Source organism: Buteo buteo, chromosome 4, assembly GCF_964188355.1.
Source record: "Buteo buteo chromosome 4, bButBut1.hap1.1, whole genome shotgun sequence".
In the NCBI taxonomy this organism is placed as follows: Eukaryota; Metazoa; Chordata; class Aves; order Accipitriformes; family Accipitridae; genus Buteo; species Buteo buteo.
This window is the reverse complement of record NC_134174.1, coordinates 1,603,011-1,614,530: the sequence shown is the minus strand read 5'-3', so window position 1 is coordinate 1,614,530 and position 11,520 is coordinate 1,603,011. Positions and strand designations below refer to the sequence as shown.

Sequence of the window (11,520 nt, the reverse complement as noted above, 5' to 3'; positions counted from 1 at the left end):
TGGTAGGTGGGGGAAGGCCGAGGAGAGAACTCTGTTGCTGGGGGGGGGGGCTGAGCAATGATCACTGCGCCTGCGCGCCGCTGAGGGGCAGGCAGAAGCAATAGAGCGCCGAAAAGGGGGGGGCGTGTGTAGGGACCCCGGGGTTTGGGGAACCGGGGAGGGACGCGGCGCTCCTCAGCGGAGGCGGCAACACCCCGTTAACCCTCCGTGGGGACGAGGAGGCCGTGTGGGAGTTGCGTAGGGTCATGGTCAGCTCCATAGCGGGACCGGAACGCTCCTACGCGGCTTCGTTTTCCCGGCCCCCCCCTCCCCCCGCCCCGTCCTCCCCGGGCCGTGACGGAGTGAGGGACCAAGATGGCGGCGCCCAGCGCCGGGGAGGCGGGGGGATCCCGTGGAAGGCCGCCCGCCGTCACCCCTCAGCAGATCCGCGACCTCATCGACGGTGGCATCGCCTCTGAGGGTGCCGGCCCCGACGGGTGAGGGGGAGCGGGGCTGGGGGGCGGGGGGGGCTCGTTGACACCGGGCCTGAGGGGAGCGGGGTTGGGGGGGTGGGAGCAGCCCGGTCGTGTGGCACCGGGGAGGTTGGGGAGCCCTCGAAGTTATTTGGGGGGGGGTGCTGGGGAGACGCTGAGGGGTCCTGGGAGGCGACAGGAGTCGTTTGGGGGGGGGGGCGTGGAGAGTACTGATAGGTATTGGGAGTTGTTGTGGCGGAGGAGTACTGGGGAAAGAGGGTGCTGGGGTGTGCTGGGAGGGACTGGGAAGGACGTTGAGGGTGGGGGGCACTGGAAAGTGAGGGGCGCTGGGAGGCTGTACTTGTGGCCCTAAGGAGCACTGGGAGTACTGGAGGGATGAAGGGGTACTGGGAGGCAGTAGTGGTGGCACTGGGAGTACTGGAGGGACTAAGAAGCACGGGAAGGCAGTAGCGGAAACAGAGATACTGCGACACGGGGAGGCAATAGGAGGCAGTACTGGTGTACACTGGGAGGCAGTACTGGGGGGCACTGGGAGGGCAGTGACAGGTAAGTGACCTGTAGAGTTCTGGTGTCCCTGCAGCCTGAGCAAGCTGAACTGGCCACGTACTGGGCCTCTGACCCGAAAAGTGTGCGGTCGCACCCTGGGGGTATACTGAGAGTCACAGGAGTTACTGGGGGGCACTGGGGAGTCTGGAACGCAGTTGGGGCATTGGATGCTGGGCATTGCTGGTATCTGCTTAAAGCCAAGTAACCATGGTTGCTCTCAGGCCACGGAGGAGTGTTGGGGAGAGGCTGAAGGGCAGCACTCACCGCAGGGCTGGTGTTCTGGGTGCTAGGAGCTGACATTCCAGATGCTGGGAGCTCAGATGCATCCCTGCCTTCAGAGACTTGCTGCAATTGTTGATCTGGTCTCGCCAGGCTTGGAGAACGAGCTCCTGTCTCCTACTTGTCACATCAAATCCCCGTTGACCACCGCTGTCGGTCATCGTGAAATGTTTAATGTGCACCTTTGCTTGTTGCATTATATTTTTTAAATTGGTTTGTTAGTAAAGTAATTAAAAGTCAGGCCTTAGGAGCTCTGGAGAAAGGGTTCTTGCAAGGGTAAGCCTGAAGGACAAGAGGTTAGAGGGCGATCTGTCCATTTTTTATTAATGAAATCTTTCCAGGACAGTGCAGATGCTTTGCTTGCTGACTTGCTGTTTCTTTAGGAAGGACATATCTGACTGGTCAGAATCAGCTAATGGATCTTTGCAAATGGATGCTCTCTCCTTGGAGTCCGCCAGCAAGGAAGCCTATTTCAGCAGAGTAGAAACATTCACCATATCCTTTCTGACACTGGGCTTCCAGCCATCCCCCACCCTGCTTTGCTGTCACCCTCCCTGTGGCTTCCACGCAGGCTCTGTCTTCTTGGAAGCTTTTCTTCTCCAGCCAAATAAACCTTGGCGAAAGCTTTTCCTGGTCAGCCCTTAATTTATTAGGTTTTATCCTTAATACAAGCACCCGCTGAAGTGGGCTGGCAAACCCCGCGAGCTGTCTCCCCTGGTTTGCGCCAAGTACGGCTGGACCAACGTGGAGTGTGACATGCTGAAGTGCTCCAGCTGCCAGGCCTTCCTCTGTGTGAGCCTGCAGCTTGCATTTGACTTCAACAAGTGTACGTATGCCGGCGTCCAGCAGGTACAGACGGTGGGCTGTAGGGTTTGGGGGTGTAAGTGCTTTGTCATGTGCATAAATGACTTCCATAGTCTTGTCCTGAGAGGTGCTGGGTGTTTGTTTCTGAAAATAAAGTGCGAGTCAGGTTTCCTTTAGTTTGTGAGAACATGGTCAAACTTCCTGCTTCTGTTGTCAGAGGTGGGTTAGAACAGAATAGTTGCAGTTGGAAGGGATCTACGACTGTCATCTAGTCCAACTGCTTGACTGTGTCAGGGCTGACCAAATATTAAATCATATTAAGGGCAATGTCCACATGCCTCTTAAACACTGCCAGGCATGGGGCATCGACCACCTCTCTAGGAAACATGTTCCAGTGTGTGACCACCCTCTTGGTAAAGAAATGCTTCCTAATCTCAAGTCTGAGCGTCATCTGGTGCAGCTTTGAGCCATTCCCATGTGTCTTATCACAGGATCCTAGGGAGAAGAGATCAGCACTTCCCTCTCAGGAAGCTGTAGAGGGCATTGAGGTTGCCCCTTATCCTCCTCTCCAAACTAGACAAATTCAGAGTGCTCAGCCGCTCCTCACAGGACATGCCTTCCAGCCCTTTCACCAGCTTTGTTCCCCTCCTTTGCATGCATTCAAGTACCTTAACATCCTTTTTTAAATTTTGTTTTCCAACTGCTTGGTCTGCTGCCCTGATCCTCTATTCAGTTTTTCTAATGTGGGCTGTTGGTGATGGCTTGTCACGAGTCAGTCTGTTCAGGTGGTCACATTCTGTAATTTAATAAACTCTGTCCTCTTTAAACTGCTTGGACTACCAGCAATAAAACTCCCCTTCCTGTTGCCCTCGCTGAGCTCCCTGCCCAGGCCCAGCACCAGTTTCCTTCCCCTGTCTGCAGAGCATTGGCCGCTCCTGATGCTGTAAGGTGCAGGCAGGAGCAGTAATGGCTCCCATCTCTCCCACATTGGACAACATGGGGCTGAGAGTGTGGCAGGAACACCAGCCTCTATGGTGTGCTCGGCCCCATGGTGTGAGTGTCGCTTCTGAGCCACAGGATAGTGATGGCCTATGCTTTATATCACCTGTCCAGACCTTCGCTTTTCCTTTACCTGCATCTGTCGTCTGCAGAAAGACACTCATTACCCCACAAATAAGTGTCATCTCCACTTCTCAATTTTCTTGATTGCAAGTCCCTGCTCTTGTTATCTGGAAGGTAGCGGAGAGTGCAGCCCCGATGTCTGACAAATGCAGCATAGGTCATGTGTAATGGGGAGCTGCATGAGCATTTCCTTTTGGGTCACTCTGAATATTGACACCCACTGTTTGTTCAGAGTATCTTTGTTAAATAAACCTTGGCCTAATTATTCTGTTGGTAATTGCACTGGTTTAGGAAAACCTAAAATAATCAGAGGTTGGAAGAGGGGCTGGAAAAATAAATTGAAGAATAAATTATTTGATTCTGAAAGGTGTGAATAAGTTAAATGAAGTACCAAATCTTTTTTTGGGAAGCCTTATTTCCAGACATGGCTGTGATTTGGCTCCTACAGCCAGAGCAGAGGAGTCAGGTGAGTTAGCTAGGGACTGGCAGCAGCCCAGGAGGTAAAACTGGCAAGAGCAGGCAGTCACTGTGCCCATGGTGGTTTGAGCTACATTTCCACTACACTGCTGTGCAGTGTGGCAGGCTCCCCTGCTCTGTGGTCACTGTGCCTGGGAATGGGGGGGGATTTTGGCTGCAGAGAGGTGGAACTACTCTGGTGATGCTTGCTGTTGTGGAGATAACCCCTTGAACCAGCCTGCCTTTGCTGCTGTAGGAACTGCCGCTCTGTGATTGCCTGCAGGGAGGCTGGAGGTGCGGGAGCTCCTTTTGGTGGGGAGGGAGATGAGTCTGAGGTGAGAGCTTCAGGTTCTGCAAGCTACAGCCTCAGGTGGCATCCGCCACCCGAGCCATGCTGAATGGGAGGAACAGGGAAGCCCTCGTAGCCTGGTGCCTTCCTTTCCTGGTTTGGTTTTCCCAACCATTCCCTGAGGAGGTGGCTCCACAGGGGAGTAGAATTGAGCTTTGCCTTGCAGATAAGGAGCGCTGCATAGAGCTGAAGAAGGCCTTGTGCACTGCTCATGAGAAGTTCTGCTTCTGGCCGGACAGCCCCTGCCCAGGTTGGTGTCTCAGAGCCCAGCTAGCGCACATGTCCAGCATTATTCTCTTTTTTTCTCCCTTTCTTTCGCTGCTCTTGTCTCCTGTTGTAGGAACTGTGGTTTCTCTTCAAGTTCTCAAAGCTGGCAGCGTCATCACGGTCCCCTTTTTCCCTGTGGGGACAATGAAATGCACAGTGGCAAAGCAGTGTTTTTGAGCAGCCTCAGCAAATAAATAACTGAGCCATGGCTGGAACCCCAAGACAGGCTGTACCCAGCCTCTCTTAACCTTTGCATGCTTCTAGAGCAGTTAAAATGCTTTTTGGGTTGTAACTGGGAGGGGACAGGGGAGGCTGGATGACGGGATGCTTAAAGGGCAATAGATCTCATCTTCAAAGCTGTGCTGCACAGGGAAGGGTGGTTGCAAAGGAAGAAGGCTGTGCTCAGCTTTTCTTTTAAAAGCCAAGAGACCGTTATGGGGAGGCCTTGGCTGGACTTATCTCCTCCCTTACCCTGCGGGATGAGGAGGGGCTGGGAAGGCTGGTGGCACAGCTCAGGCCTCCTGCATTTGCTTTCATCAGATCGCTTTGCCATGTTGCTGGTGGATGAGCCCAGAGCCCTTCTCCAGGACTTCCTGGACCGCTTTCAGAGCCTATGTCAGCTGGAGCTGCAGCTGCCCTCCCTCAGACAAGAAGACATGAAAAACATGGTGAGTTCCCATCTGCCCCCGAGATTGGGTACATTCAAGTCCCTAGTGACGATGCCGGGCACACCTGTACTGTGGAACCCTGACCAAAACAGTTGGGAGATTAAAATCAGAGACTTCAACTTGCATGTGTGAGTGGTCTGTTATCACCTTGGCTTTCTCCTTGGATGTTCCCCACATGGTGGTTCACCTAGTGTTTCTGAAAGCATGTAAAAGGAAGTTTGAAAAGGCTCATCTCCCGTGCAAGCCCTTGACCAACACAGGCACAGCTGGCTCATGTCACCACAATGTTGCTGGTGGGAAGTGGGCTGTAGTGTCTGGTTCACACTCTGCACCTTTTCTGGTGTGCGTGGTGCTCTCTGGTGCCTGGCAGAAGTGATCCGGAGTCCCACAGACTCCTTTGGGAGCTCTTCCTGGCAGCTCCCACCCCTGTTTGTTACCTCCAAGTGCTCTGTGGGACATGGCAGCCCGCAAAGAGCTCTAACAAGTGGCTGGGATTCCACTGGAGGCAGTCATTGCTCTAGGTGGGATCAGGAATTTGGGGAGCCAGAGGCTGCCCCAGAGCAGAGGTGTGGGCAGAGGCCTGTGAAGGTGAGGGAGCCTAGGGAGTGCGGTACAGGGAGGCCTCTCGTGCAAGGCAGTCGTGTGAGGAGGCTCAGCAGGCAGGAGGGAAGAGCAGGAGCTACGGCAGGGGAGGCTGGAGCATAGCTGCAGCCAGGAGCAAGTGTGGGATTGCCTCCTCGTAGGGATCTGGCCAGGCCTCACTCTACTCCAGCCAAGTCTGGCTCGTTGGACACTCGCTCGCCAGGAAACAGATGGCTCTCAGCAGCAAGAAGCCATGTGGGCACTGGGGAACTCTTCATCCATTCAGCAGAAATCACAGAGGTGTTTTATGGTTGCCACTGTGGGCTGGCTGAGCTGTGAAACCCAGCAGAGCCCCCCGAGAAGAGACAGCATAAAGCCAACGGATGTATCGCATCTCCACATCTAACTCCCCAGCTGTCCCACTAGCAGCGAGGTCTGGAGCCTGACTAACAGCCTTTGGGGACTCTCTTTTCTCTGTATGTCTCAACAATGGCCCCAGAAGTGCTCGCGGTTTGCCTGAGCACAGGCAAACACAGCCCCTGCTGCCTCCCTGGGATTGGAGGGACGGATGGGGACTGTTCAGGCTCATGCTTGCTGTGAGCGGCAGAGCTGTGACCTGCTCCGCTATCCCCACGTGTGCTCGGGGGAGCAAATGGTGCTTGAACCAAGTCCACGCAATGGGGACAGTCAGATGGGCGCAAGGCAGCAGGATGCCATTGCTCTGTGTGGCTTTTGCCTGTTAACCAGAGTAGAAGTGCTGAGGGTGCTAGCTCATGCACCCAGCCCTTTTGGGGAGTGAGGAAGGGTTTTTTCTCCATTTAGGGTGTGGTTTGTGAGTAGAAGCAGTGTATTTTATCAGACTGCCTCTAACTGCCAGCTCTGCCGTCTTTCTCTGTCCCGCAGTCCCTGACAGAGGAGAAGATCAGTCTGCTCCTCCAGCTGATTGGGGAGGAACTAGAGCACAAAACAGAGGGAGAGAAACCACCGTTGAAGTTTGCCACGGAAATCCTGCAAGTGCATGTTCCTGCCTGCATCCTGGCTCTGTGTGGCTGGACTTGCAGGTGGGTAGTGCTGTAGCTGATACTGAAGTGTCTGCCGCACTTTGTGGTTGCTGGTGAATCCTGTCAGAGGCTGGAGAAATGCGGATGTCCTTCCTGTGAAATGTTCAGTATCGTCTATTTCACTTTTTTATTATCTCCAGCCGTTAAAATTGACAGACTTCCAGAAACCCCAGTGCAAAGCTACCTAATCTAAAATAGATGTCTCCCTGAGATGGCAAAGAGTCTGAAACAACTGAGCTGTCGGTTACCCTGCTCATTGCTGATTTAGATGTTGAAGTCAATCCCTGAAATGTTATCCTCAGTACCACTTTTATTGCTCGTCAGGCCTGCGGGAAGGGAGGGAAGATTCGTGACCTGAAGGTTCGTGGCTTCCCAAAGCCTGTGCTGTGAGCTGAACAGCCATGCTGTTTGTGCCTGAGGCAGCTTGCTGAAGGTGAAGTGATCTCTTATGATGCAGGCTGGAAAAAGGTTTACGGTGAGGAAGAATAGAGCTGCCGCTGTGGCTGGGCAGTTCATGGGCTGAGGATGGGGACACTTGGCTGATGTGCCATAACTGACTGTGCTCCTGCTTCGTGGCAAGCCAAAATGTAACCGAGCCAGTTTAAATCAATGCTATAGATGGGTTTTAACGGACTTGTTTTACTTCTTAGCACACAGGGCTACAAAAACAGTAAGTCCGTGCCTCAGCGCCAGGGTGCTGATGTCTTGAAACATGCTGGCTCAGGTACCTGCGACTGAGACCATTCCTGTGCTCTGCCAAATACCTGCATCTGTTCTGAAAGCTGCGATTTTGGGGAAGGGCCCAGGCTCATCCCTGACCTTCTCTCATGACTTGGCTCTTTCCCTACAGTGCTGCGTCTGGCTCCGTGCACCTCTCGGTCATCACCTGCTCCCGCTGCATGAGGAAGGTGGGACTGTGGGGCTTTCACCAGCTGGAGTCTGCGGGGCCAGAGCTGGACTCTTGCAGCCCGAGCAGTGTATCACCGGCACCCACCGAGCGCTTCCCGCTCATGCCCACGTCTCCACGCAGAATGCTTACGCGGAGCCAAGACACACTCTCTCCGGGCTCTGAGCAGGTATGGCCCAGCTCAGCCAGCCCATGAGCTCAGGATGTCTGGGTGATACAGGGGAACACAGGAGTTGAAACTGATTTAGTTTGGGTGTCCACTGCCTTTTACCTTGAAAGAGGCTCATTTTGGTGCTGTGTCTCCAGCTGTAGGCAACATCCAACAGAAGTGGGTTGCTGCTGCTTTTGCCCTTGCCCTCTACAGCTCTTTCCCCAGATCAGGGGGCTGCCTTCACACATGTCCAACTGGACACTTCTGAGATGCTCCTGGTATGAAGGGAAGGTGGCGTGGCTCCTGCCAGGACGGCTGAGAGGGCTTTGTCTTGTTTGAGCTGGCCAGGGCCCCCCTGTCCCCTTCAGGCAGAGACATGCTGGTGACCAGAGAAACTCTATTAATTCCTTGTTCTTTCCCCACTGGCAGCATGAGAAGAGCCTGTCCCCAGCAATCTCTCGCCCGCGGGGTTGGGACTCTCCCATTCCCATGGACCGGAGTGAGTTGGAGGTGGCCAGCCCCACTCCGAGGAGCCGCCCTGTCACCCGCAGCATGGGCCAGGGGGAAAACATGGAGGTGCCATCCAGTCCTCTTCGCAGAGCCAAGCGGACACGGCTCTGCTCTTCCAGCAGCTCGGTGAGTGACCTAGGTGCAGGGAGAGACTGGGTGGGGAGGAGAGGGATCTGGGCAGGGTGCTCCTGATCCAGGGACCAGCGTTGTCCCTGTAGCCAGCTCAGGGCTGGTGTTTAGGCACAGAGAGGGTTTTATTGTCTCACTGGAGTCTGTTTTAAACCATGCTGTGTTGCTGTCCTCCTTCACTTTCCCCTCCTCCCCTACCCAGGACACTTCTTTGAGGAGCTTCTTTGACCCCAGCTCTCAGCATCGCGACTGGTGTCCCTGGGTCAACACAGTGGAGGGAGGGGAAGCCCTGGAAGATACCGCGACCCAGACAGAGAAGGAGCCTGCAAAGGCAGAGCCAGGCTGGCGAGTAGTACTGAACACACTCCTTGCCACCAGAAAGTGTGACAGAGTGCCTGAGACAGAGCCTGTGGTGAGCCTTGTGGGATCCCCAGCCCCAAACCCAAGCACTCAAAACACTGCTTGCCCCGGCCTTGCCCAGGGCTGAAAGTCTGTGGGCAGAATTTGGGGTAGATGGGCTTCTTTTGGGCTGAATGCAAACCCAGCTGGGTGGCAAGGACCAAGCGTGTGTCTGCAGAGTCTCAGCTTCCCCTCTGGCTGTGCTGACAGCCTCTCGGCCAGGTCTCATCTATTACAACGATGTGTTGTGCGCAGATCTGCTCAAGGGCTGCTATAAATAACAGCCTTTCCCGAGCGGCTCAGCACTGCCCAAGATCCAGTTTCATTTTATGTCCCGATAGAGAGCTCCCGACCCTCTCTACAGACATCCTGATTGCTGGCTTCTGCGGCCGCCAGCCCCAGGGTGTTGGATGGGTGGGTTTGCCGAGCCAGGGGAGTGGAGCTGAGGCCACAACCCCTCTCCCTGAGCAGCTGTGGAGCAGCCAGTACCTGCTCCTGCCTTCCCGGGCCCCACTATCCTCCTGGATTCCACCTGATGGCTCCCCCCTGCTTTGCTTGGGGCTGAGCTGCAGGGACTGGTGGAGCAGTCCTGCTTCAGCATTTGTTTTGGGGACTTTGTGCGAGTTGTGTCCCCAACAGGCTGGTCCCTTCTGGCTGTGCCATGTGCCGGGAAAGTGCTGGCTGGTCCTGTGTGACCAGACACAAGTCAGAGGTGCGAGACCCAGCTGGAGCAGGGAATGGTTGGAGTCCCGTCCTGGCTTCTTGCTTGCAGTCACCTTGCTCTTCTCCCCTCTGGTTCTGGTAAATAGGGCTGACGAAGAAGAGGAGCAAATTGGTGTCTTGGCAACCAATTAGGATATTTCAGATGGGTATTTTTTGCTGCAGTTTCTGCTCATGTGCTTTGTAGGCAGGTCAGTGGCAGTCGCAGGTCCTGTTGTGGTGCCTTAACCTCTGGTTGTCGCTTTGCTCCTCTCTCTCGCAGAGTCTCTCGGTGAAGTCCTGCAAGGTGTTCCGCATTTTCCGGCAATGGGAGAGCATGAATTCCTCCTGAACGGGCCACTGCCTCTGGGAACTGGGTATTGCATCAGTCCGGCAGAGATCCACTTTGCAGTTGCTCCCACGACAGCTCCGTGCCCCGGGGAGGGGATGCCGAGGAGGCTCCATGCCAAATGCAGCCCCCAGCAGCTGCTGGGACCCCGTCCTCCCTAACTGCCTTCCTTGAAGCCCCCTGCCTTCACAAATTGCTGCTGTAGCCCTTGGCCCCAAGGGCTTTGACAGCCCCATCTGGAGCTGGGACATGCCGTGGGCATGTGGGGTGAACAAGGAGACATGGTCGCCTTGCAAGGGTGACTGTCTTGTCCAGCTGTGACCTGCCACCAGCAGCACAGGGAAGTGTCGCCAGGTGGGAATAAACATTTCACTTTTTTTTTTTTTTCTTACTGCTGGTATGGTGCTTCTTCCTGGGGTGGGATGAGCTCTGGACCTAGCATGTGGGTCCTGTATCCCTCAGGATGCTTGTCTTTGTGGGATTAGTGTCTGGCTGCCTCCCTCTCTTGTTTCCCACTCCTTGTTTTGCTGTCTTCCCTGCCTGATGCGGGCTCTTTGCCATTGCCTCAGCGCCCCGTACACGAAGACATACCCCTGGCCTCGTACCCCTATGCCTGCCAGCGTCTGCTGTGGCAATGAGCTGCCTGAAGCAGATTTAGTTGAGGGCTGATAGCTTCTCCAAGGTGATAAATCACCTGGGTCGGAGTGCAGGGGAGGCTGGAGTGCAGGGGAGGCTGGAGTGCAGGGGAGGCTGGAGTGCAGGGGAGGCTGGAGTGCAGGGGAGGCTGGAGTGCAGGGGAGGCTGGAGTGCAGGGGAGGCTGGGTGCGGGTGCACCTGACCACTCGGGGGGCTTCTTCTGGGAGACACCCTTTACCTGCCAGCTTCTTGGGTGGGTGCTGGCAGGAAGCCCCCTGTGGAGCAGCAGGGCTTGAGTTTGGGTAGGTCACCTTCCTTTCTAAGAGGGTCCTAATTGTGTGGCCTTAACGAGGAGCTGCTTCACCCCATGGCTATGCTGGGCTGGGACTTGGGGTGGAGATGGGGGTGTCACACCCCCCCCCCCCTACCCTGGGTACCCCCAGCCCCAAAAAGGTGAGGATGGGCTGGGCATTGGCTGGGCTCTGCAGCAGGGCATGGAGGAGCCCCTTCCCCAGCTGTGTGGACCCACAGATCCCCTTGTCCCCAACAGTCCCCTCCCCATGGTTCCCCATAGCTCCCCCCACTCCTTATAGCTACCCACATCTTGCTATGGGTCCCTGTAGCTCCCCTGCTCCTCAGAACTCCTCTGGCTCCCCATGGCTCCCCCATTTCTGATGGTTTTCCCGCAGCTCCCCATGTTTCCCCCTACTCCCCACGGCTTCCGACACCCCACTTGCCCTCCCCCTCCCCTCATCTCCACTTTGTCTGCCTGTCCCCACCGTTGTCAGGGAACTACCCCACAAACCATGGGGTGCACCCATGGCAGGGACAACACTGTCCCCATGCCAGGGTGGGTCAAGGCCAGCCACCGCCCCTGCCTGTGCACCTCAATTTTTAGACCCAAGAGGGCTCAGAGGGGCCCCCCCAAATCCCCTGTGCACCCATGTACAAAGGTCTGGGTGCTGCAAGAGTGGTCTTAAGGCACCCCAAAAGGGACAGGATGCTATTGTAGTCCTCGTTACCCTGAAATTATCCCTGTTGCAAAACTATGGTATTACACAGATGAAATACTACAAGGATTTAATGAAATAAGAGAAAAGCCTGCTTTTCCCCTTCCTGTTCTCCCAGTCGCT

General features: G+C 55.3%; 1 protein-coding gene across 2 annotated transcripts; it reads left to right on the top strand.

The window, feature by feature from the left end:
* Positions 1-117: 117 nt before the first annotated feature.
* ZC3HC1 (zinc finger C3HC-type containing 1) lies at positions 118-10,369 on the top strand. Of its 2 annotated transcripts, XM_075024535.1 has the most exons (10): positions 119-476; positions 1,682-1,793; positions 1,974-2,124; positions 4,196-4,279; positions 4,837-4,964; positions 6,450-6,607; positions 7,458-7,683; positions 8,095-8,301; positions 8,507-8,716; positions 9,686-10,355. In XM_075024535.1, exons 1-10 carry the CDS (start codon positions 355-357, stop codon positions 9,752-9,754), a joined length of 1,467 nt encoding a protein of 488 aa, XP_074880636.1. In that variant the 5' UTR covers positions 119-354; the 3' UTR covers positions 9,755-10,355. The 2 variants fall into 2 exon arrangements, with proteins under 2 accessions (XP_074880637.1, XP_074880636.1); XM_075024536.1 differs by lacking the exon at positions 8,507-8,716 and having other exon boundaries at positions 118-476; positions 9,686-10,369.
* The last annotated feature ends 1,151 nt before the right edge of the window (positions 10,370-11,520 follow it).